The following is a 22,562-nucleotide window of genomic DNA, read 5'->3' on the forward strand; positions in this document are numbered from 1 at the left end:
GGCACTCGCTATATACTCACCCACATCCACAAACATTAACTATCATACAGTAATAAAAACAAGTTTATCAGCTGCTTGCAGTTAGGGGGACGACCCCACTTTTATCACGTTGGGATGATTTAATAAAGGACTTGCACTTGAACGGCTCCATTTTATACATTGCTGAAATCCCAGCCCACGACCCCCGAGCTCAGCGGCCAAGTGAAGGAAGAAGGGCGAGGTGGGCGGCCGGTGTCACCCGAGCAGCCTGCAGCTGGACTCCCGGCTACCTACCCCTGGACGGGCTCGGAGCCTGGGCCACAAAGCGGGGTGTAAGCGTGCTCTCCCTGTACCGAAACAGATAATGTGCCCCCGCCCCCTCCCCCTTCTTGACACAACACACTGAGACTAATCGCCCATAATTGAGGGGGCGGGGCGAAGGGGAGGGGCGAGGGGTCATCTATTGTGCCGAAAGTGCAAATGGTCAGCACACGAGGCGTCACTCCCTGTGCTCCTGATGGAGAAAAGGTACCACAGGAAAAAACAACTGTTTTCTTAAGAAATCTCCAGCGAGGTACCTTAGCAGAGAGTAAGGCGACATTTTTAACATAAATGCAAAACTCACACGTCCATTACAAAATACCTTTTGTTGTCAGCTGTTACATTTTGAATGCGACAAAACTATAAGTTATGCCAAATTTCAAACACAGGCACTGCAAATTGGTTTGTGAACATTGCAAATATTAGAAAATATAAGAAACAAACATTTTAAGTTAGCGTTAAAATATTACTCTGGTGAAAATCTAATTTGGCTTTTCCAAATGTTTTACATATAACTCAGGTGAGGCGTGCACTGCAAAGTAAATAAACATTCTAATGCTGAGAAAAAATGGCAACCGAAAAAAATGTCTATAAGGCGCTACCAGCCAGTTCTACAGTACACCAGGAGTGTATTCCCAGTGTATTCTTGGCACAAGCAGGGCAAGGACAAATTAACAGGAACACTGTACTTGTGTAGCACACAATTTCCACAGATATCATTAAGCAAATACACAAAACACAATTTTGTGCGCGCCATTAGTCAACATTAACGACTGCTCCTTGTTTTCTCAAATTCAGAATGATGAAAGGCAGAGCTACCTGGACGGCGTTCTGGCGTCTGTGATTTGGATGCATAAAATATCGTAGACAAACGTAGAATACCTAATTTACGAAACACAGTGAAAGAAAAGGCACAGGGTCCGGATTTCTCCAAATGTGGACATCATAAAAATTGGCATAAATATGAAGGCGCATTTCTTCACGTCAGTAACCGTCTTCTATCCGTCTTTGGTCAAGATGAGGAGAAGCGGGTAGTGGAGGTTTTCGTCATAAACACGGCCCTCTTCACTCTTCAGCTGCAAGTAAATGAAAGTCGAATGTAATGACCCAGCACAAATACATTGACACATTGGGCAAAAATCAAGCTAATCCACTCTAAATACAGTGCACGTTGTAAATGACCGTAGAGGGCAATTTGACACACTATGGCAGTCATCCTAGGCTCAAGAGGGGCTCAATTCATGTCAGAAAGAGCCCCAGTTCTGTGTTTTAGGTATTTTCTAGAGATCAGATAACATTCTAAGAAGTTAAAGAGCATTAACAGATAACATGTTTATGCTAACAGGAGCACCCGAAACTCGAGGTGCGTGAGATGTCTTGGGGCCCTTCTTTCAGAGGATGAGGCTACCTGGCACGTCAGGGCGCAGACCAGCGAGATGCTCTCAGTGTCCCAACCAATTACCCAACAGCAGGTGGCATAGCCCATGTGCACAAGTCCCAGCATGCATCAACAATGGATATGTGGGTGTATAATTAATTTACACAAGGAAACAACTCTCCTAATTATTTTGCTGCACAATTTTAACACAACTAATTTGAACTAGATAAATATGTACTTATAGACAGACAGATAGCTCGATAGATATTAATAGATCGATAATTTGAGAATTTTTAACATTTGAGACCCAAAGTCAGCACATAATCATACGAATTTTAGATCCTGTGGCAAATCCTGGATAAGGACTGTGGTTTAAAAATCACATTCAGAGTGTACCCACACAAAGTTTAATCTGCCCTTTGAACCTTGACGTCAGGTTCATTCTCTGAGGGCTTATTCGACCTCTTTGACGTGAGATGACTCCCCCTGCCGGTAAAATACCACAACTGTTAAGTGAACACTTACAAAATTGTGCTCAAGTCCTACACTCCCCAGCCCCTTCCTCCTGCATCACAACGAGCCGGACGCATGTGCCTCCTTGAGATTTTAATCCACTTTACCTACAAGTATGTGTCGCACAATGTGGGAAGCGACTAGGGTCTGTTTCCGGGTGGCTGCCCCGTTTAAAGAGACAGGTCACTTTATTTACTTACAGTGGATATTTTCTCAGTTAACTTGGCGAATCCTGGGCAGGTTGCCCAGGGCACTACCAGCCTAAAGAAAAAATTGACCAACCTTAAAATAAACATCGATATATAAAATACCACTAAAAAAAATATTGGTATGATAACATTCTGCGCGATAAGAAAGTCAGTGCCGGGTGCACTGCAGGACTGCACCCCGACTTCACTTAACCACCCCTGCCAGAACTTTCTTTTCTCCACCCTGTGTCGCAGTGCAACCGAAAATGATCGTACAGGCAAAAATAAGTAACAAAAAAAACAGAAGCAAGCCCCCCTGGAGCACATTGTAACCCATCTCCGGAGCCTCAATCATCTCTGAGTTAGGGGGTAAAAGACCTCGACAAAGGACTGCCCTTCTGTGAGTCGGGGGAGGCAGGCTGCAGCACACACACCTGCGAAACAGTATGAAAATACCAGCCTGGCTGGCTGGGGAAAGGTTATGCGGTTTGAGAGTAGATCTGCTCATCAACCCCCCGCCCCTTTTCGGGATAATTAAAAAAAATGATTGTGCTTCTCCATGTTCCACAAAAAAGAAGCCCAGGTCTTTTACTTTAAAAAGAAAAGAAAAAAATCTGCAGAAAGCAAATGTTGCAAAGAAAACAATTTTCCAATTTTGTAAGCAAAATCGGGCTCATGAGGTGTGAAGGAAATTATATAGCTACTATTAGTGGCATTATGCTTTTCTTCATAATTGGATGTAACACGCTCAGGCCCGGAGGGTGAATAGCAGCCGCGGGAGTGGAATTCACACCGCTTACCCTTTCCAGTGCCCACAATTATCAAGAGCACACCATACAGATTATAAACATCGGGCACTTGCAAGGCGCCGGCTTGAATGGGTAAACTGAGGCGCGAGCTGGTCATTCTTTTGACATAAACGTCCACGCTTCATATCATAGCCTTTCAAAGTTTACTTCCATTCAATAGCGGGAATGCAATTTACCGGAGACCCCTTTGGGCTTTTTTAATGCTACGTTTAAAAAAGACGTGTTTACGCAGGATGCAAAATAACACGCTTTATGTTCCGTCCTTGCAGCAGAAAACAAGGAAATAATTTTTTTTTTACGCAACTGGAAGAAAATATCTCGAACACAGCATTTTATTTGACATTAGAGGTAATTGCGGCTGTGTGCTGAACAGGGTGCACATTTTGCTGCCACAATCAAGAAAGATAACATAAAGAGAAAAGAATTGTGGGGGAATGAAAAACTAAAAAAAGTAGAAAATAAATAACAAACCAAGCCCTACAGATAGGGAGCTGGTGGGCTCCTGGGCATGGCTGCCAGGCGTGGGTACATGTTAACAAAAAAACTCTGGCATACAGTGCAGAATGGCACAGTTTTGATTACAGGCTTGCTTTTTAACGGAAATAAAATTTCACAGCTCACAATGAGAGGTGAAAAGTTTAAGAGGTAAAGCTGTCCCTCCTGATCACTGCCTGCTAATCAGCTTCATGGGTGGTTGCCTAAATCTGCGGATTTTTTTGTGTGTGTGTTTTTTTGCTTGCTCCACTGCCAAGATTGTAACTCATTTTTCCTCCTATTGAAGGAGGCGGGGGAACAACTCCCAACAGAAGGCAGCTGTGTATGAGTGACATGAGGCGCTAATGCAGAGGGCAAAATTAAAATTCATGAATCTCTTCACAACCATTTGTGTAACAAGATTAAGACGGGACAGCAGAAAATAGCTGCATTATCAGCCTTGCTACAGTTCTCCAGCTGGTTACGCTCTATTCCAAAACAGTAGGGATAAGCGGATAACATGCAGCCTGAAGGAAAATGCCTCTCTTCCTTTTGGGAACAAAATCACCGGGAGTGGGGGGCATGGGAGATGGGGCTTGGAGAGAGACATGCGGGAATAAAAAGCAATCTTGCCAGACAAGCAGAAACACTAAGCCGTGCTCATCAGCGTGGATGTAAAACGCAACAAAAGGTTCCAGTTGACAAGTGGGTACCAGAGGTACAATCCCACAGCCAATTTTCTGCAGCGCAGAACACAGCATCCAGCGACTCCCTGCTCAAGATGGCAGCCATGCTAAGGTCTGCGCTGTGACCGCACCCTGTTGTGCCGCAGGACGCAATCTAGAACTCAGGCAGCCCAGTAGTATTTTTGGAGTTCATGAATCCAGGGTTTAAGTCCAGTTTACCTACAATCAGGCAAATGGCTACTCTTAAAAGGAAATCCAAGGGCTAATGGTTTCCTCACTCCAATGAAGTCATGTATAAGGGTTGCCTGATTATTGAGGTGCTGAGCAAGAAAAAGGTCAAACTAGAGGACATTTTATTTATATAGTTTAATTGATTTAGTTGGGGCTCCAACAAAATGCTGTCTATGAGTGCTTTCTTTCAATTTCAGCTCCCACAAGACATAGATATTAACGAGCAGTTACCTAGAAGGCCTTCATTGTAGCTTTAGTTCTGCAGACACAGATCATAGTCAAATTTCCCCCCACTAAGATGATTAATATTACAACCGCCATCAGCCTCCTGAATGCTCCTCGTCCCTCCTACCTTTCACTGACTTCTCTAACAACCTACCCTGTTCCCTTTACCTAATCTATACCAAGTCTCGAAACCTTTTGCTTCCCGTTCAGAAACCTATTAACTCTGTCTTGTCCTCTTCTGGACCTTTTGATCCTATATCATTAAAATTGTTGGCTTTTGCAGGTAACGTCCTAACTTATCTTTGTAAACTGTTCAATATTTCCATCTCCACTGAGGTCTACTCACAATATTTTAAGTCTGTTGGAGCTCTATCATTATATTTAAAAAAAATGCGGATTCACTTTTCTTTATCCAACTTTAGCTGAGTCTCTCAACTTACATTTTTCTCCAAAACTCTACAAAGGGTAGACTTCAACCAGATTACTTAGTACCCCTCTTTTCACAACTTAATCTGCCTTTCTTACATGGGGTTTTGCGCCCTTCAATCAACCTAAACTGCTCTCCACTTCATTAATTTTGTCACCACCAACCCCCCTAATCTTTACTTTTCGAGCACTGACCTGTCAGCGATATTTCAGACAGTTTATTGATGTCATAATTCTAGTTAACACATTTGAATCATTTTACATTGTTTACACAGTAAATGAATGGTGGTCTTAGTATGTTGCACAACGCTTCTTCTCAGAATCGTGGTGCTCAACAAAATCCTTACATACTCTGCTGCCCCCACCCAAGGTTCTATCATCACTGGTATTGGTTTCTCAAACCACTCATATGCTGAGGATTCATGAATCTTCTCCACCCACCCACTGCTCACCCGATGGACACCCACCACCAGTAGCGGCTGCTACCAACCAGGGGTGGTGGATTAGGGGGTTGTGGTCAGAGAATGAACAAGGAAGGCGGGGATTAATAAAAAAAATACAGCGTATCTCTTTTCCGCCAGCCGCCGCCTCTTCTTTCTCCATCCTCCTCGAGTCTCAGCAGGAAGCACACAGCCTTCCAGAGTCCCCTGACCAATCACACTGTGGCCTTAGTAGCATTGTCATTGGTCTGAGTGCCGCACTTTGGTCGGCCCGAGACGGGCAGCCAAAGCGTCATGCGCACTTTTGGTGCTGCCACCACTCTTCCCCCTGTGACACGGGGAGCCCAGCCCCATACGCCTGGCTTGAGCTGCAAGCTGAATACAGAAAACAAAATGATAATAACAAATGTTATCATTTTATTTTTTGCATTCAGCTTGCAGCTGAACCAGTGTTTCGACGCTCCTCCGCCTTAGCAGTGGAGCCGCCACAGCCCACCACATGATGGTCTTACAATTTCTTATTTTTATTAAAATGTGAGACTCTCTTTTCCTGGCCTCTTCTGCCTTTATAACCAAACATTTCCTTTACCACCCAAAAACACTCCATCTACGTCCCAGCACCAGAAGACAAAATGTACTATCAGACTTAAATTGCAACTACAGCTGCAAAGCTCCAACTTCTAAATATCAAGAAGATCTGCCGCCATTTCTCCTAACACTACACTAACACACTATTGAACAGCACCAGCCTGCTGAAGGGTCTCTAAAAATCCCTTATCCCCCCACTTATAAATTAATATTCACTAGATATGTCCTACATGACCTCCCATGTTGGAAACCCCGTCTGATCATTTCTGTCAAGCGGGTTGGATAACTGCAAGCAACAGAGCTCCGTTGAAGCTCTTCCCTTTTGAAAACAAGATAATTCATGGCATACACCTAAGCTACGTCAGAAGCTACCCCCTTAATAATCCCTACTCAAGCATTGGGCGTTTCTAACTTTAAATTCCTATCTGAGATTAAAGCGTCTTTGTACAACTTTCCAATCCAACTACTAGACTCACTGCACTGGAAGGTGGTCCCAGTAGATAACCTGAATAGTCCATCATTATCAGCTTTCAACACCACCCTTAAGTCCAACCTCTTCAACCTAGAGTCTCACTTAAATACATGACAAGCACAAGCAGTTCTAATGTCCTCACCTATGCATCGTCTCCGGATAAGTTTATTCATAATATTGGGTCATTTGTGCCTTGTGTCCTACCAGATTCAACACTCACCTCACATGGATTTATTGTAACTGTTTAAAATGCAAACAGAAATCTCATGAACTACTTATTGCTCGAAATACTCTTTTTTCTAAAAAAAGAAATACTCGCAATCTAATACGGTTCAACCCACGGCCCACGGATAAAGTGCTGAGGGCATTTACGACGAGGGAAGCTCAACAAACTACTACAACACACACCTTTGAGTGTATTCTTCCACTGAACAGTGTTAAAAGGCATATTCTGGGCCAAAATCAAGCAAACCGATACATTTTTCTAAAAGTCAGGAACACTATCAACATTTTTATTTATGTCCTTTGATACACTTTTGATGTGGTTTCTTTTTGTATCTGAGTAAAATATTTTTTTTAGTAATTACGTTTTAACAAATTTTTTGGGGCATGGATTAATTAATTGAAAGGACAATGTAATTTTCAATGCCCTCTTCATATCATTTGTGTTTTTTAAATGAGCTAGTAGTGGTTTGGTCCTTAATCGCATGTGCTCCATTGAAGGGGCTAGGTCTCCTGAAACTTCAGCATCAACGCATGTGTGCTCACACGTATATTTTAAATTATGTTGCCCTTATAGGTCTAGTGGCTGTTTCTATTTTAAAAACATTTTTTGTTTTTTGTTTTATATAGCGCAAACTTGACCCGAAGATTTCAGATAGCTTTACACGAGCACCAGTTTCCTTACAGATGGACACATTCACCTTTGTTAGGGATGGGGAGATTACGTGATTTGCCCAGAATCACAGGATGTTGAGCATCGTTGCCGAGACTCGAACCCGATTCCGCAGCTTAAAGGTTGACCACTCTAGCCGTAAGGCTACATCCTCTCCCCAAGAGTACCAAGCTTTCTGTGTTCTTCCATTCCTTTTCTCCATGAGCTCCAAGCTCCCCTAACTTCCAATGCTTGGTTACAGGTTATCGCTATAGGGACTTCTATCGGAGGCAGCCTTATAGTCAGTCAACAGCCCATGCTTTTCTGCTGAGATGGGATTTGTGGTGTTCCATTGGTATTCATTAATGAGTGTGCTATGAGCTTGTCACTGTCTTCGAGTTACTCAGAACACTCGCTGCCTATGACTGAATATTACTTAGGGCCCGATTCACAGAACTAACTGAAGACAAAATCCTAAACTTACTACCATATTGGTATTCACAGAAGGCACTTACTCATTTTGGTATTCACAGAAGTCATTTAGGAGTCCCAACTTTACTACTCCTAAACTGAGAAAAATCCTAACGTTAAGACTTTCAGTATTCACAGAAGGCATTTAGGAGTCCTAAAGTTAGGACTCCTAACTTTACTACTCCTAAACTGAGAAAAATGCTAACTTTAAGACTTTCGGTATTCACAGAAGGCATTTGGGAGTCCTAAAGTTAGGACTCCTAACTTTTGGACTCCTAAATGCCTTCTGTGAATATCGAAAGTTTTAAAGTTAAGATTTTTCTCAGTTTAGGAGTAGTATAGTTAGGAATCCTAACTTTAGGACTCCTAAATGGCTTCTGTGAATACCGAAATGAGTAAGTGCCTTCTGTGAATACCAAAATGGTAGTTAGTTTAGGATTTTGTCTTAAGTTAGTTCTGTGAATCGGGTCCTATGTGTCCAAGTCTTTCTGGTCAGTTCAGAATCTAATGTCTGGCAGAGGCTAGGCCAGTGATGCTGCCTAGCTGGTCAGGTGAGGTTCTGTACTTTGGCATGACATCTGGTTCTAATCTATTCCTTTCATCCTTGCTACACGTTTTGGTGTTGTATTGTTGTATTGTGTGAAGAGATGATCTATTGTTGCTTTGTGATGTGATAAAGTGTCTTTTTCAAAAGATGTGGTGTGGTGAGACATTGCTTAGTATATCAAGGTTTGTATGGCATTGAAAGGACATCTGTAGTTCACTCTGAAATCTCAAGATGTGAGGTCTGTTGTCATGAGGCATTGGGAATTATTATGTGGCACTCTTTGTTGTGTGATATTGCTTGCTGTAGTGTGTTTATTGGCAATTTTTATAAGGCTTTCCATATTCCCTTATGAGGTCTAAAGCATAGCATGGTTATAATTTCTGGTGTGGGATAGTCAACTGTTGGATCGCCAAGGACATTGCTAATTAGGGTAGTATTTAGCCCACCAGAGGGTCTATCCCTGCACCATTTAATGCTTTTAGATGAAAACAGAAATGACCTGAAATGTTTTCATAAATTAATAACTATTTTTCTTGAAATAGTAGTGACCAAATAAGACTATAGCGTCTTCTTAACCCCTTAGCTGCGGTAGCTATTCCGCCGCAGTGCTAAGGGGGAGGGGGCCGCGCGGCGCTCCCGTACTCGTGACGGAACTGCTCCGTCACGAGCCTCGAGTGGGCTGTGCTTGTGACGGAACGGTTCTGTCACGGCCCCGCCCGCTTAATTGAACGCGCCGCGCAGGTGCGGCGAGCGGGCCGTGACGAACCGTTCCGTCACCAGCACAGCCTACCCGAGGCTCGTGACGGAGCGGTTCCGTCACGAGCACGCAAGGGGTTAAATGATCGATCAACATTATTTTTAAGCCAGCTATGTTAGAATCGAAAATAAAAAAAAATAACTGTACACTAAAGCTCCTCAGTGAATTTAAGAATGTATCTTTCCCAGAGCCAATCAAGTTAACACTACTGCCCCATGCTCAAGTGCTATACATAACATCTTCTGAGCATGAGTTAAGACATAATAATAATTTCAGCTAGAGTAATACATCTGAATTGATTGCAAATGGGCAGGTCAAGAGGAGGGAATCTGCCCTGTCTGCAACAATGGCAAAGAAGACATTGCCCATGTTTTGCTTTTTTGCCCTGCTTATAGCGTAATCCGGAGAGCCTGGCTGGTACCACTATGTAGAAATCTGGGACTAAAACTTTGTGCTCAAGCCGTTAGAATTTTAAAATATGATACATCCCCCCTTATTGTGTTCTCGGTCTCCCGCTTTTTGTACGGTATGTGGCGCAGAAGGTCCACTTTGATTAATTGTGACTAATTTTTAATGATGGCCATTTTTCGTGGATAACTGATTGTTTAATAATGTTTTAACTGCTGGTTCTTAACTATTTATGTATTTTATTGTATGTACATACTTTGCTTGTGCTTTTATGGTCATTGACCGAAATAAAGTTATCACGAACGAACAAATTGATTGTTTCAATAATTCCTTCTTTGGATGTTTGGAACAAGTGAAAATCCCAAATGTATTTGCCTTAGCGTGTTTCTAAAATTTAGGATTAGTTACTATAACCTACCCTATGACCAACAGGAGAACGATCAGCAGCATGGTGCTGGGATGAGGGCTTGGTAGCCCAGAGGTCCTTCGTAGCTTACCTGTGTAAGTGGGTGGCATCAAGGTGCTGGGGTGAGGGAGGGCATCCTGTATTTGTGAGAGCCTCCAGTGGGCTATGCCAACAAGGGGGCAACTGATGACAGGAGTCCTGTGAGTAGCTGGTTCAGAAGAGTGCAAAGAAGGACCAACTTAGCCCAGCTAGGTAGTGCTGGGATGGGGATTGACAGGATGGTTGAAGCAGGGGTCTTCTTAGGACTCCACAGTGGTGTATGGGTGCAAGGAGAACACAGCGGGGCCAGAGGGGCATGGACTGGCCCCTGTGTGGCCTAGGCATCGGTGACAGCTGTGATGTGTGCAGACCCAGACATAATGGCCTTCTGAGATCCCATTTAGATAGAAGAGAAGACTGCCTTGCCAGGAAAGACAAGGCATTGGGTTCACTGGAACTTAACTTACTGAATTTTGCTGGAGTTCACTGTGTTGTCTTTAAATATAAGTAATGGAGTATCAGGACACCACCCCAATCTGACAAGGAGGCGAGGTGGAATGATTTCAGAAGTTTATCTCACAATCTCCCTCAATGGAGTTTCACAGACATTTGAACTATACACAGGACCTCAGGAATTATGTGATTCAGAGGCCACAACATCTTTTGCATAATTATGGATTTGCCGCAGTTGCCACATAATCCATCATCTGTTGCATATTCAAGAGAATGTGACAAAAAAATATTATTTCTAGCTGAAACAGATCAAAAGTTACTAAAAATGTGGTGACGTGTTCCCGTGCAGGTGAAGACACTTTGCAAAGGTGGACTTTATCACCTTTCAGTGGCTTAATTTCTGTGTTTGGTTGTTAAGCTGGTACAAATGAGGAGAAAGTTTTGCTTAGACCGTGTTACCATGTGTAAATAATGAAATAATACTATCACAAAAAGGTGTTTCATAATGCTGCATAATTTGCCTTTTCTTGACACATTATTTAGTCAACCCTGCTGCAAAATATGGTTGTCGGCTGCCATATAGTTCCAGTAGCCCTGACTATAGGGTAGAACTCTAAGCACCAGAGTCTTTTGTGGTGAAAAAAGAGTACAGGGGTCTCTCAATTGTCATACCACTTCCAGGCTTTGGAATTCTGCAAAGTACTTGTGTGCATTTAGGGAACTACAATAATCTCAATCTCATATCCATCAACTAATAATGAATGAGGGGGATTTGTAGATATCGAGCCAACTGGCTTCACTCTGGATACATGTATAAACAAATGTATTTTTCATGGACAAGTTAGGATCAAGCATATGCAGAAGAACTTACTAGCTGAGTGATTTTAAAGGGACCCTCAAATCGAGGTATACATTTGGGCTGTGAACCAGAAGTGTGCAGACGAGAAGTTGATAGTCAAATCCTTTCTCCCACCTGATGACTAAAGCTTATCTTCTGTGATTGTCAAAGAACCTTTTACAGTCTGCTTCAGCTTTGGTTACATGAGAAATGGAAGACTTCTTAATGGAATGCAATTTTTACACTAGAGCTGCCCCCTGAAGGAACTGTAATCATAGCAAGGGAGAGGACCATGAATCTGGAAGGAAACCATAAGTGCAATAGAAGGGGAAAAACCTAATGCACTATGAAGTGAGTTGTTATATGGCAGCACAGCAAATGAAACCCATGATGCCCAGTCCTCCAGATGTTCCATACTAACGCATCTCAGATACAGTTCCAATAACTGATTCAACCTTTCAGTCTGCTCAACCTTCTGTGGCTGATGACTAGTGGGCTTACACGTAACAGTCCCCAAAGCTACAAGACATTCCAACATTTTGCAATTTACTGAGCCCCTGACAGTAATAATACTCTCATGCAATCTTACTACATTGTTAAAAAAATATTGTGCTTACTTGACTAAGGGCTTGTGGGCAATTCCATCAATCGTATGATGGTACAACATGTGCCAATGTAGTAAAGTAATCAATTACAATTAAAAGAGTTGTATATCTTTGGAAAAGCGGAAGATCCACAATAAAATCCATGTAAACGTTAGCCCAATAGTGGGAGGAAGTGTGCAACCCCTCCTTGTTTTTGATGATCACTTTTGTCTTGAATTAATGTAATGCAGTCTTTGATATAATTAGTAACATCCTGTCTTAACAGCAGACCGCCAAAAATGTAAAACATGAGTTCCATAGTCTTGTGTATTTTCCAATAAACTACAGCCAGGGATTCATGGCACCTTGAAAAAATGAATATTTGTAATCTTGTGTCTGGAATATAAAAACTATTCTGTTAAAAAAATGAATCCTTGTCTAATATTTATTTGATCTTGCTGTTCTTGAATCCATTGTTGATCATTTTGTGTGTCTACTGTACCAGATTTACAAAGTCTTCTGCGCTATGTTACTTAAGATGAGTGGCCAGAATCTTAGGTGGTGGCAAGCAGTCCATACTGTCCTTTCATATTTCATAATTCTCTGTCATGAAAGGTTTCTGTATAAGAGAAGAGGTGAGAAAAGAAGGCTACTAGAAGTAATTCATCTGTTACGATATGTTGTTAAGATAAAACTGACCTGTGCGAATGGTAAAACATCTGTCGCCATTAAAAAAGGAAGTTCATAATTGGGTGATGTACAAATGGAGCATAAAGTGAAAAGCTTTTTGAGAAGAGTGAAAACCTCTTCCTGTCGTTGGCTCCAATGGCAATAAGGCCACCAAACCAGTATTAGCTCCAGTAAAGGTCTCAGTAAATTAGTTCCTTACTCAACCGTTGGTAGCGAACAACGAGCAGTCAGGCTTAACTTAGGAGACATGGATGTACAGCATTAAAAACTCCAATGCATCAAATAGGTAAGAAAACAGCCAATAAAAATCCAACACGAATTTATTAAAGAGGAAATATTTTTATCTTTAAAATGGCACCAACATGACAAAAATCCAATGTAGGGAGCCGGAGATATTAATTTTGAAAGATTAACCACTTTCTAGTGCTTAAAAATATAAAGCGCCGCTCTGGGACATCTGGTCGTGCTTACCGAGACAAAGTCAAAGTTTGAGGCTGACCGCGAGGGAGCCCTGGCCAGATACACTAAGCTGGAGCCCCCGGTCAAAATGTTACCTTCACACTTAGAAACTTTTCTTTCAGGAGCTTTTTCTTCCGATGTCGATCGACCTTTCACAGCAGGCCGGATTCAGTGAGGGTTCACCGGCTTGACTTTCTGTGAGGCCCCAGTCAAATCCTGGAAGTCTGGAGCTCCAGAGCTTTCAGTGACACGAACCTGAAATCCAGGCTGGGTCGTGGCTGAAGATAGTCGGCTTGACTCTCGATGTCAGGTCGGTCACCGCATGGAGCTTTTTCCCAAAAGTTCTCCAAACTTCAGGAGGTGCATTCTGAAGGTATCCTTGTAGGTCACAAGTGTCCAAAACACCAATCCAAAGGTCTGCAATTGCCTAGATGGTCTCTGGGATGTCCGGACTACAAATCCCACAATGCACCTGGCTAATTCATTAAAGTCCACTGGACGTTCTCCAGGATGGAGACTCTTGGTGAAGAAGATACAGCTTGGCTCTGTTGACCTGTAGCTTGTAGAAAGTCCACTCCTTAATCATTCCTGGAACAGAGTGTCCAGGGCTGTAGTACCAGATTGTGCAGCAGGTGCAGTCATTTAGAGTGCAGGCTTTGGGTGCAGATCCAGATTCCAGCAAGGCAGTCCTTCTTCTCCTTGTAGTTGCAGGCAGCAGATCTGAGAGGCTATGCAGCTCTCACCTACTTATTCAGTGGTCTGGGGCGAAAAGCAGAGGACCACTTCTGTTCAATGAGATGCTGGGTGCCACCCAAAAGCATGAAAACTTACTCCAAACGGTGGCATCTTCTTGTCCCACAAAGCAATGCGCTTCCAAAATCCAACACGGATGAATTCTCTTCAGAGGAGTTGAACTGGCTAAACCAACCCTCTGATATGGCTCATTTACCTGAGCCCACCTCCCCCAGACCCCTGCAAATTCCATTCATGGCCCTGCCATCTGGCAGGAAGAAGGGGTGGGCCTGCCTGACATTCCTTAGTGTTCTGCTCTCTTTGAAGCGTATGTTTTATCACCCATCCCCCTGCCTGGCCTGGTCTTTGCATGTGCCGAACTCCCACCATCAGATAACCTCTGCTTCGGCCAGGCCACTTATCACCTAATCAAAGCAGCCTGGCTAAGGATGACCAATCAGCAGAATACTCTTAATCAGAAAAGCAATAGAGGGCATGTTGTATTCTGAGTTGGTGCTCTCCCTTTAAGACTATCATTCTTTTTAGAACTTTATTCTATGTTCTACATCCTAGCTTGCAAGGGCAGTTGCCTGCTAGCTTGGAAAGGGACACCAGCTTATCTCTGTAATACTAAATAAATATTATTTATTTGATATACTTACTGGCTGTGGACATTCAAGCTTCCCCTACAACAGATGGCGATGAACCTCTAGCAGGATTAGAAGAAGTACAGAGATTGAAAAGGAATTTAGCTGGTGTGGAGAACCACACGTGGAAATTGAAGAATAAAGAGTGAAATCGAGTGCAAAGCAAGTATACTCTTTATCAAAAGAAGAAGAAATTTTAGTGAGCAAAAACCTGTGAAGAAGAAACGTCAGTTTGATATTGATGGAAAGGTCGACAAAAAGAAGAAGTAAAAAACGAGAAGTAATGTATAAGAAAGTCGCACTGCAGTCAGTACATAGAAAGGAGGCATTGATCAAGACTTATATGAGTTTTAACCTTTTTGCTATAAAAAAAGACATTTGATGTATCAGAGGAGCCGTAAAGACTGAATGCGACATTTAAAATTTAAGAAGTAAACATACCAGGTAACGTTGATGCGCGAGGAGAAGAACGAGTGCTAACGCTGGTGATCGCTTGTGAGGTGACTCGTGGCAACAAAGTCAAATGTAAAAAAAAAATAAGGGAAGGAAACGCCGTGTAAGTAGAGACGTATCAGCGTGTAGCGGCCATTTTGAATGCTACCATGGCGTTACCTAGCAACGAATTTCTTCGTGACTGAGACGAAGGAAGATTAGAAGCATTTAGTTTAGGAAGCAAAGGAAAACGAATGCGTCGGAACAACAAGGAACAGTAAATTAATGGTAAAGTGTTGCAATTTTATTTCTAAACATTATTTATTGAAAAAAAACGGAAAAGGGTTTATAAGAAGATGCTGAGAAAAGGGTCTGGCATATAGACAAAAGGAGGTACAGAAAAGAAAAGTGGAAGAGTCAATTTAAGGAAAGAAACAAGAGTTATTAAAAGGAAATATCGAAAGCAATAACCTGGGGAAGCAGTTCTTGTGAATAGAGTTTGTCCTGAGACAAATATTAACTAAAGGAAGTATAGAAAAGAAAAAGGAAAGGGTGAATTTATAAAAAAAAGAAAGATTTGACAGATAAAAAGAGTAAATATGGAAAGTCATAATGTGGTGATGCCACCACCATTTTTACAAGAAAGTGGTGATCCTGCAATCGAATGGGAGGAGTGGATTGAGATTTTTGAGAATTACATAGAAGCATTAGCCGGGAAGGACTTCAGTGCCACAAGGAAAAGAGCTTTATTATTGAGCACATCGGGGAAAGAAGGACAGCACACATTTAAATTTTTACCACAAGGTACTAATGCAGATGGAAGGGTTATTTCTAATGTTTATTCGGAAGCAAAGGAACGTCTAAAGAAGCAATGTTCGAAGGAGGTGAATATTGTGATGGCAAGACACAAGTTTTACACCCAACCGCAGAGGCAGGAAGAGACAGTTGATCAATTTGTCACACGGCTGAGAGAGTTGTCCCTAAAGTGCAATTTCGGAAACATCAGAGACGAGATGATACGAGACCAACTCATAGTACAGTGCAGGAACAAGAAGATGCAGGAGAAACTGTGGGCTGCAAAGAACCCGTCACTACAAGATGCAGTGGAAATTGCAAAAGTTATAGAAGAGTTGAGTGCGTGTATGAAGGAAATGGAGCGTAAGGAGAACATGAAGGAGAATGTTTCGTGTGTGGAACAGGTTGAGGGGGTTGCAGCTGTTGGTAGTAGAAAAGGGTATGAGAAGAGCGAGAGAAGTGTAGGAAGAACGTCCAATTTTAATTCAAATGGAACAGATCAGTATAGAAACAGGGACAAAATGTGCACAAGATGCGGAAGTACATACCATACTGCAGATTACAGGAAGTGTTTTGCTTTAGATAAAGAATGTAGGAAGTGCAGGAAGAGAGACCATTTCAGTAAGATGTGCAGGTTTAGTAATAAAGGAAAAGTAGCTGTGATTCAAAAGGAAAGGGTGTGTGCTAGTGTGGGTACTGGAGTGGAAGGTGCAAGGAAAATCTTGTGTGTGTGCGATGAAGAATCTGAAAAGGAGTCGGGTAGAAGGGTTAGACCAAAAGCAATTTTTGTTATTGATGGGGTAGAGACTGAGTTGATGGTAGACTCAGGGTCATTCTGGACAATCATACCTGAGTGTTTGTTTAAAGAGAAGTGGCCGAATGTTGTATTGGAACCTAAGGATATTAATCCAAGTGGGTACCAAGGGGAGAAGATTGACATGATTGGATATATGGTTTTGGATATAATATTTAAGAGCAGATCAATTAAAGGGAAAGTGTATGTGGCACAATCGGGACCGCAAATTTTAGGTTGGGGACATCAGTACGACTTACACATCATAATTAACCCAAGAGCCAAAGATCAGGTCATGGTTGTAGAGGAAGTGACAACTGAATCCATAGTAGATGGAATGGCTGAATTGTTCAAGGAGGAGATTGGGGAGTTGAAGGGGTATGTGCATAAGATTATGCTCAAGCGTAAGTTTGCGGTGGAAGAAGTAGAGTATTTGGGTTACACCTTGTCGGCTGAGGGAGTCAAGCCTAAGCGTGATTTGTTGGAGTCAATACGAAAAGCATCCTCGTCAGTTGACAGAGACCAGTTGAGATCTTTCCTTGGTCTTATAGAATATTACGCAAAATTTGTGCGAAATTTTGCAGACAAGACGGAAAAGATAAGAGTGTTACTCAGGAAAGGATACAGGTTTAGGTGGGGTGAAGAGGAAGAGAGTGTGTTTTTAGGAATAAAGAAGGAGATTTGTGGAGCAGGGATTTTAACGCCTTTTGTTACAGGTTTAGAATCTGTTTTGACCGTAGATGCGAGTGCAGTTGGTTTGGGTGCAGTACTTGCACAGGTACACTCCACTGGTACCAAGACGGTGGCTTTTGCATCAAGATGCCTTACTAGTTCAGAGAGGAATTATTCCATTATTGAGAGGGAGGCGCTCGCAGCAGCATGGGGTTGCGAGTACTTTAGAATGTATCTGTGGGGGTTCCATTTCAGGTTGGAGACAGAGCACAAGCCCCTGGTAAAGATATTGTCACCGGGTGGTGCCGGGAAAGGATCGGCGAGACTGGCAAGATTGGCAGCGAGGCTACAAGAATTCCTTTATAGAGTTGATTACATCCCGGGCTGGAAGAATAATCAGGCAGATGACCTGTCTAGACTTCTGTTGCCTTGGCAGGAGGTGGACCGATCTGGAGTAGAGTAATTTTTGTATGAGGGCTCGGTTGTCACCATTGGAGATGTAGTGGAATTTTGCTCAGGAGCAATTAGTAGAAAACAGTGGAATGAGGGTATGTCAAAAGATGATGTATTACGTAAAGTTAAAGATTTGATAATTAAGGGTGCAAGGCGTGAAAGCACCCTGGAGGTCGCAGTTAGATCGTTTGGTAAGGTTTTGGATGAATTATCGGTTTTGGATAAAGATGGGAATATTGTGATGAAAGGAGAAAAAATTCATTCCACCTAAGGTTGAGAGAACATTTTTGGTGGCCAGCTATGGACACAAATGTTTCTGATAGGGTCGAGAGATGTGTGGATTGTTTAGGATGTGAAAAAAGATTGAAGGTAGGCAGCCAGGCTTCTCATGGGTCTATTGTTGATCAAACATCTCCATGGCACTCCGTGTGCATGGATTTTATTGGGCCGTTTAGTGGTCTGAGTAGTTTGTTGAAGTTTGCATTGGTGTTAGTAGATGTAACTTCAAAATGGCTGATTGTGAAGTTTAGCAGAGGGATAACAACAAGGTCTACCATACCACCACTTTGCTAAAAGAGATATTCAGAGAGGAGGGTTATCCGATTAAATTGATAACCGATAATGGGACTCAATTAACCTCGGATGAGATGGTGAGGTTTTTGAGTGATTGTGGGATTGTACATATCAGGACATCTTTGTACAACCCACAGGGGAACGGAATGGTTGAGAGAGCGAACAGGATGGTGAAGGGGGCAATTCAGATGGCTATTAGCAGTCGTGGTGTGGTTAGGAATATGGTGGATGTTTAGTGTGGGTGTATCGCACCACTGAAAGTCATGTAACTGGGAAAATTCCATTTAATGTAATGAGAGGGCGTTCGGCAGGTACCAAGCTAATACCAGCCTGGATGAAGGAGTGCATTGGCTTGGCAAGTATGAAGGGGATTACAAAGTCTGGCGAAGATGTAGCACAGGAGAGAAAGAACAATATAAAAGTGAATAATTTAGTAAAAGTGAAACCTGGAAGAATTACTGGTGGCTTGTCAAAATTTAGGGGACCTTTTAGAGTAAAGTCAGTTCACAATAGATTTGTAACATTGGACAATGGTGAACATTGGAATCTCAGGAGGGTAGCATTGTACAAGAAGCATGAGGTTGGAAAAAGTCAGGGTTCCAGTGTGAGTGGAATGGATGTAGTTGAAATTGACAGTGAAACACAAGTAAAGGAAATTAGTTCGTTTCCTCAAGCAGAAGGAGCAGAAGACCACCTTCTTATCTTCAAGATTATTATTGTGATGATGCTTAATTGCTTGTTTTTGATGTTTCAGTTGTTATTATTATTTCAGATGTTATGTATACTTTACTTTGATGGAATGAAGGGAAGAGGATATGTTGTATTCTGAGTTGGTGCTCTCCCTTTAAGACTATCATTCTTTTTAGAACTTTATTGTAGGGGTGTTCTACATCCTAGCTTGTAGGGGCAGTTGCCTGCTAGCTTGGAAAGGGACACCAGCTTATCTCTGTAATACTAAATAAATATTCTTTATTTGATATACTTACTGGTTGTGGACATTCAAGCTTCCCCTACAACAGGGCACCTGAAATACTTTAGGCAGGGGACCAGGGGTCCACGGATGTTGTATCCTGGACGCTGCCTTCAACCTAAAGAGACATTCTGTATGGCGAAGGGTGTGAGGTTTTCCCAGTCTTGATCCGCTTCAATCTTAGTCTCCCATCTGTTGCTGTCGCTCCTATCTGTTGCTCATTAACAATGAGCTGGGGGGCACAACCCCCTGGGTCCATCTAGATAAGGATGACTGACCTCCCAGGACAGACAATCGTCCAGTGGAACAGTGGTTACTTTCACCTGATACAAAGTCTCTTGCCAGTAACATAAAATAGATAATGAAAGTCCAAGATTTTTTTATTTTTTTTATTTTTTTTTTATTTTTTTTTTACTTTTTTTTTTTTATCCTCATTTGCCGTCTTGCCGCCCCTTCTTCTCTCTAATCCACCTCTGGGCTGTTATTATCTCTTGTGCTGGATTCAGAGTAATGGGGCATAAACACCACATATTCTGGGCCTGGCATTCCTCTAAGCTAACCTTCTTCCCAGCCTGACCCAAGATGTGTGTCCTCCACCATCTCTCTTTATCGTACTGGGGTAGTTACAAGTTCCAGCGAGACAGGCACGGGCTTAATCATTGGACTTTAACATAAAATTAATTTTAACCAAACTTTTGCAGGAAGGGTAACCAGAATCCTCTGTTTCTTTTAGAGGGCTCTAGCATATCAAGCTTTGCCGTGTACCTCATGGCTAAAACCCAGTCTAATAAAGTGGGACTAAGTGGTGAGACCCACAATTTACATAACTCTCGACGTGCCAACAACATAGCGTAAAAAATAAGTCTGACATTAATATTCAGAAAATTATTTTGTAAATCCATTCTCCCGGTAATAATTAATTCAGGGCTTACCTCAATGGGTTGATTCAAAGTTTTGGAGAGGGAATTACTCACGTCTAACCAGAAATTCTTGATAATTGGGCAAGATACGAACATGTGTAGGTCATCAACATTTGGAGCTTTACATTTTGGACATCCAACAATCCCTCCATCCTTAAATTTAGAAAGCCTGTATGGAGACCAGTATGCCCTGTGAATGGTAAACAAAAGATTTCGCCTCAGATTTGCCGGTTTAACAATTTTATATAGCATGCACATAGTTACTTGCCATTGGTCTTCTGTGGCGATCCTTGGCAAGCTTTCCTTCCACAGGGTCTCTGGCAAATCAAATGATCCGTCCTCCAAATCTAGTATTCGCCAATACCAGAAGGCTACTTCCTTCTCAAATGCCCCCGTCTCCAGCTTTGACTCAAACTCATTTTCCACTCCAATCTCTACTTCCAGGTGGCTCGCCCAACTTTGAATCTGTAGATACTTGTATTTAGAGAAAACTGAGCCCCACTTTTGTCGGCAGCTATCCCAAGGAATTAAATTGCCATCTTGAAACAAGTCCTTCCACCTTTGCAGATCAGGTTCCATTTTCAAACTTGAAGCAAGCAGATCTCTTGTCCAAGAGGGGGCTCCAGGAGAATCCCATATCGGAGCATTATGGCTAAAGTACGAGAGATTAGATACTTTTCTAATCTTATACCATGTCTCCGCAAGGTCTCTCAGTGTCTTGAGTTTCACCTTTTTAAAAAACTTAGGGTCTCCAAACTTATACAAAAAACCAAACTCATGATAACCTGATTTCTTCAGCATTATCGCAAAAAGGCCTCCAATCTGAGAATTAACAGGGGTACCCAACAACATCCTGCAGTTTTTTAAACAGAAAGCCCATGCATACATTCGTATGTCTGAAGCCGCCAGTCCTCCTTTTTCAACTTTCCTCCTGATTTTCCTCCACGAAATTCGAGAGGATTTTGATGCCCATATAAATGATGTTATCATACTTTGTAACTTCGCCAGCCATTCCTTTTTAAAGCTCAGTGGAATAGTCTCAAATAAAAAGGTAATCTTAGGTACAATGACCATCTTAACAAGATTAGATCTTCCATATATTGACAGGGGTAAATTCATCCAACCTTTTAACGTCTCGCCAACCTCTTTCCTCACCCTATCGTAATTAGTTTTAGCCATATCTTCGATTTTCTGAGTAATCCTAACTCCCAAGTACCTCATCTCTTTTGTTGTCTTAACATCTTCAGTATCAAGATTCCAAGTCATTATTTCAGTTTTGTCCTGATTTAACTGATATCCAGAAATCCTGCCAAACTCCTTTGTCGTATTGACTAAATTTTCCAAGGTTCCAACTAAATCAGTAGAATAAACAACAATGTCGTCCGCATAAAGCCCAAGTTTCTTGGACCAATCCATCACAACAAAGGGGGGTATCTCTGCTGAAGCTCTAATTTTGCATGCAAGAGGCTCTATATATATGTTAAAAAGCAGCGGTGACAAGGGGCAACCTTGTCGGGTGCCCCGCATTACTCTGATGGGAAGTGTGAGGGTTCCATTTACTAGTACTCTTGATGTAGGTGCATGATACAGAGAAAAAATAGATTGTGTGAACTTATCGCCTAAATTAAGATGGTGCAAAAGAGATTTTAAATATACAAAATTGACTCGATCAAAAGCCTTGGCAGCATCTAACGCAATGACTGCCAAGGGATATTCATAATTAGAGGCTACATCAATCATACCTATCAGTGAAAAAGTAAGATCTTTTAAGTACCTCTTCTTAATAAAACCTCTTTGATCTTCAATTTATGAATGACTTTTCCTAGCCTATCAGTTAAGATTTTGGAAAAAAATTTGTAGTCGCAGTTCAAGAGTGAAATCGGCCTATATGCATCCATACTTTTTGGAGGTTTCCCTGGTTTTAGTATTAAAACAATAGTAGCTTTGTTCCATGAGCTTGGGATTGCCACTTCTCCTCTAAAGATTTTATTATACAAAAGACACAAAGTGGGTGCCACTGTATCTCCCAAAGCTTTATAAACCTCCACAGGTAGACCGTCTGGCCCAGGTGCTTTCCCACTTTTGCCTTCCTTAATAACTTTCATCAACTCTTCCTGAGTTATTTCCCTATTTAATTCCAACATATCCTCATTTGCAAGGGGTGGGATTAGAGGCAGCCAGGAATCAATCTCAAGCTGATCTGGACAGAGATCCTCTGTATAAACATCTGCAAAGTATTGCTGAAACGCTTCTACAATCTGTTTATTTTCTGCAATAACTTGATCTGTCCCTGGTTTCTTGATCTCCTTAATTTGATTC

General features: G+C 42.0%; 1 protein-coding gene across 1 annotated transcript in view; it reads right to left on the reverse strand.

Moving 5' to 3' along the window:
* Positions 1 to 91: 91 nt before the first annotated feature.
* CAMKMT (calmodulin-lysine N-methyltransferase) overlaps positions 92 to 22,562 on the reverse strand; it is a 469,006-nt gene continuing 446,535 nt past the window's right edge. Inside the window, exon 13 of the mRNA XM_086927794.1 lies at positions 92 to 1,376. Within this exon, the coding sequence (XP_086783920.1) occupies positions 1,299 to 1,376 (78 nt within the window). The 3' untranslated portion in view covers positions 92 to 1,298. The remainder of the gene's footprint in view (positions 1,377 to 22,562) is intronic.

Source organism: Lissotriton vulgaris, chromosome 6 (genome assembly GCF_964263255.1).
Source record: "Lissotriton vulgaris chromosome 6, aLisVul1.2, whole genome shotgun sequence".
Classification (NCBI taxonomy): domain Eukaryota; kingdom Metazoa; phylum Chordata; class Amphibia; order Caudata; family Salamandridae; genus Lissotriton; species Lissotriton vulgaris.